Source organism: Elephantulus edwardii, unplaced genomic scaffold (genome assembly GCF_000299155.1).
Source record: "Elephantulus edwardii isolate Elephantulus edwardi_28Jun2011 unplaced genomic scaffold, EleEdw1.0 scaffold00217, whole genome shotgun sequence".
Lineage (NCBI taxonomy): Eukaryota > Metazoa > Chordata > Mammalia > Macroscelidea > Macroscelididae > Elephantulus > Elephantulus edwardii.
The window spans coordinates 4,243,518-4,246,275 of record NW_006399967.1 but is presented as its reverse complement, the minus strand read 5'-3'; the positions used below and the strand labels follow the sequence as shown (position 1 = coordinate 4,246,275).

Sequence of the window (2,758 nt, the reverse complement as noted above, 5' to 3'; positions counted from 1 at the left end):
AGTTTCGGGTGGAAGTTTGCACAGCGTGTTGGGACCTGCTGGGCGGGTTCCCTACACATTGCTCAGGGGTGTTGGCTGCCTTTCTCAGCTCACTCTAACTGCACTCTGTGTCCAGACACTAGTGCCCATCTTCTGAGTTGTATTTCTTGACTTTGGGCTCATACTGAAGGAACCCTGGTTATACAGAACATACTGTATCCGACTGTGAACTGAGAGGTTCAAACCCGCCAGGCTCCAGGGAAGAGAGACAGGCTGTGTCTGCAGTAAAGGCTGCAGCCTGGGAATCCAGGGTCGTTACGAGTTGGCATCCACTGGTGTCTATGGGCAGGTTCTGGGTTCTAGTCTCATGTGGCTGGTTTTTAACTACACCATTGATCTGGGTGTCCCGTGCAAGGGCTCGGTTTGGGTTGCGGCTGTCTGGGAAGCCCTCTGCTCCCCCTGCTCCATTTTGACCTGCTCTTCCTGGGCGTCTTCTCCACTGGCAGTCGGCCCGAGGTGGAGTCAACTGTGATACGCGCAGCATGCCTGCCTTGGGCACAGAGTGTGGTCATGGGGTCTGTATGCTCTCTCTTTACCCTGGGGATGTAATGTGAGCAGGTGGGCCCAGAGAGCTTTGTCTGAGTAAAGGCTTCAACTGAGAGTGTGTAAAGGGGAAACACCTGTGAGGGCAGCTCAGGGAGGCATCTCTCTGCCTGTGCGGTCAACATGCATCAGCGCATCCTGCGGCAGAACTACCCACTGAGTGGTCACTGTCAGGCACCATCGGGTCAGCTCCGACGGTAGTGGGCTGCCAGGCAGGGGCCCTGGCCATTCTACGCCGGCGCCGTTCTCACCTGCCCTCTGTGCTTCAGTGGTGCGCAGCCCTCCTCACCAAGGTCCGCCCCTCCCCCACTGACCCTCTGTTTTCCCAGCATGAGGGCCTCCTCCTGGGGCTGCCCCCTAAGTGACATGCCCAAAGTGGGTGAGCCAGTCTCCCCGTCTTTGCCTCAAAGGACACTCTGGATGCCATTCTTCAAAGAAGTAAAACAAAGCATTTGTTTTAAATACTCAAAAGTCATTGTTGTCAAGTCAGAACCAGCACAGCTGGAAATCGCAGGGGTCAGGGGGCTGTCCATTTTCTCCTTTGGAGTTGCCAGTGGACTTGAACTGCCAGAGAGTGATGGCCTGTGGGCTAATGCCTGGAGCTCATTTTTCAGCCAACAAGAGGATCTGATGGCAAGGAAGGGGTCACCCTGCCCCAGCCCTATCTCCATCACTCCTGGTACTTGGAGGGACAGGGAGTTGTCCATGGGGCTAGCTCCCTGATGGGGACTCCTTGTCCTTCCTGCAGATACTGGAAGCCACACGGGTGACCCGCCACAAGAACATCATGGCGGAACGCTGGGAAGCCCATATCTACGCCAGCGAGGATGAGGACTGAGCCAGTCCAGCCCGGCTGGACCCTCACTGCCCTGACCACCTCTGAGCCACCACCATTGGAAACAGGAGCACCCCCACATCCAGGAGTCACGGTTCACGTGCCATAATCATGAGGGAGAGGTGCTTCGAGGCTGGGGGTTCCTGTCCGTGTAATTCTTCTGGAGAAAAATTATTCCTGCCCTTCAGGTCTCAAGCTGGGGGTGAAGCAGGAATGCCCTGTTAATTCTTTCTGCTTCTAAAACTTTGCCAAAGGGTCTGGGGTCTTGGAAGGAAGGACACCCACTCCCTGTCTCAAGATGAACTAGGTGTGAGCTAGTCTGAGGGGGCATCTGTTTAGAGGGAGACGGGGGGGGGGCCTCATGCTGGAGAAGCTGCTGGCATGAGGGAGGAGGACGTAGAACTGCTTTCACTGAGGGGTCCTAATCTGGGGTGGTGGCAATCTGCCCCATTCCAGCCTGGGGCGAGCTTCCAGTCCGAGTGGAGAGGATGGAGACCTCCACATCTGATAGCCGGCCTGTGGTCCATCTCCACTGCATGCCCAGCAGCACCTCACAGCCTCCAGGCTCTGAAACGGATAGGGTCCTGTAGGGACACCGCCCACGTGCTATGGAAAGAGGCCCCCCATGTGGGTGACAGAGACTTCTTCCTGCCCACAGACAAGCCCACACACTGATCTATGTCTACGATGAAATAAACCCCACTTGAGTGACCACCGTGTCCCCCACCTGGTGTGGGACACCCCCTCCCCCCAAGCTTCCCATCCATTTTCCATCGCTTTTCTGCTGATGCTATTATACTGTTTGCTGCCTCTGGCTCCTAGCCCCAGGCCCTTACCCCACCAGGCTGTGAGTTCTCTCTACGGAAGGAGGCAGAACCCTGATCTGCTGGGAGATTCGGGGTAGCAGGCGCTACTCTGTCAGCCCCACAGATCTGTGTGGGACCCCGGCCCACCCTTAACGAAGGTAGCTCCAGGGCTCAGGCATCCTGTGCTGGGTCTCTTCAGCCTCTCTGAGTCCCTTGGTGACCTCAGCTCTTGTCAACCTGTGAGCCTTGGACACTGATTTCACAGGAGAGGATGCTAAGTGCCCCCTCCCAGAGCCCCTTAGCTAAGTTAGTAGAAGATCCTCGGCCCTCACAACTTTGGGGTCAGCATGCCCGAGATGGTCTCTGGTCCCTAGATACCCCCAGCTGCCATGTGGACCAATGGGGGGGGCAGCTCAGTTCTCGTCACAGCAGGGCTGTATACCCCAGGCTCTTCCACCACATGAGTGGTCCTGAAAGCCACAGTGCCCCCCTTCCTGGGTCCAGGACCCAGACCAGCCATCCTGAGCTGGAGCGA

At 56.9% G+C, this 2,758-nt stretch overlaps 1 protein-coding gene across 1 annotated transcript in view; it reads left to right on the top strand.

Annotated features, from left to right (window-relative positions):
* The window catches only part of MISP (mitotic spindle positioning), a 14,688-nt gene extending 13,268 nt beyond the window's left edge, over nucleotides 1-1,420 (top strand). Inside the window, exon 4 of the mRNA XM_006898019.1 lies at nucleotides 1,331-1,420. Coding sequence (XP_006898081.1) covers nucleotides 1,331-1,420 — 90 coding nt within the window. The remainder of the gene's footprint in view (nucleotides 1-1,330) is intronic.
* Nucleotides 1,421-2,758: the final 1,338 nt, after the last annotated feature.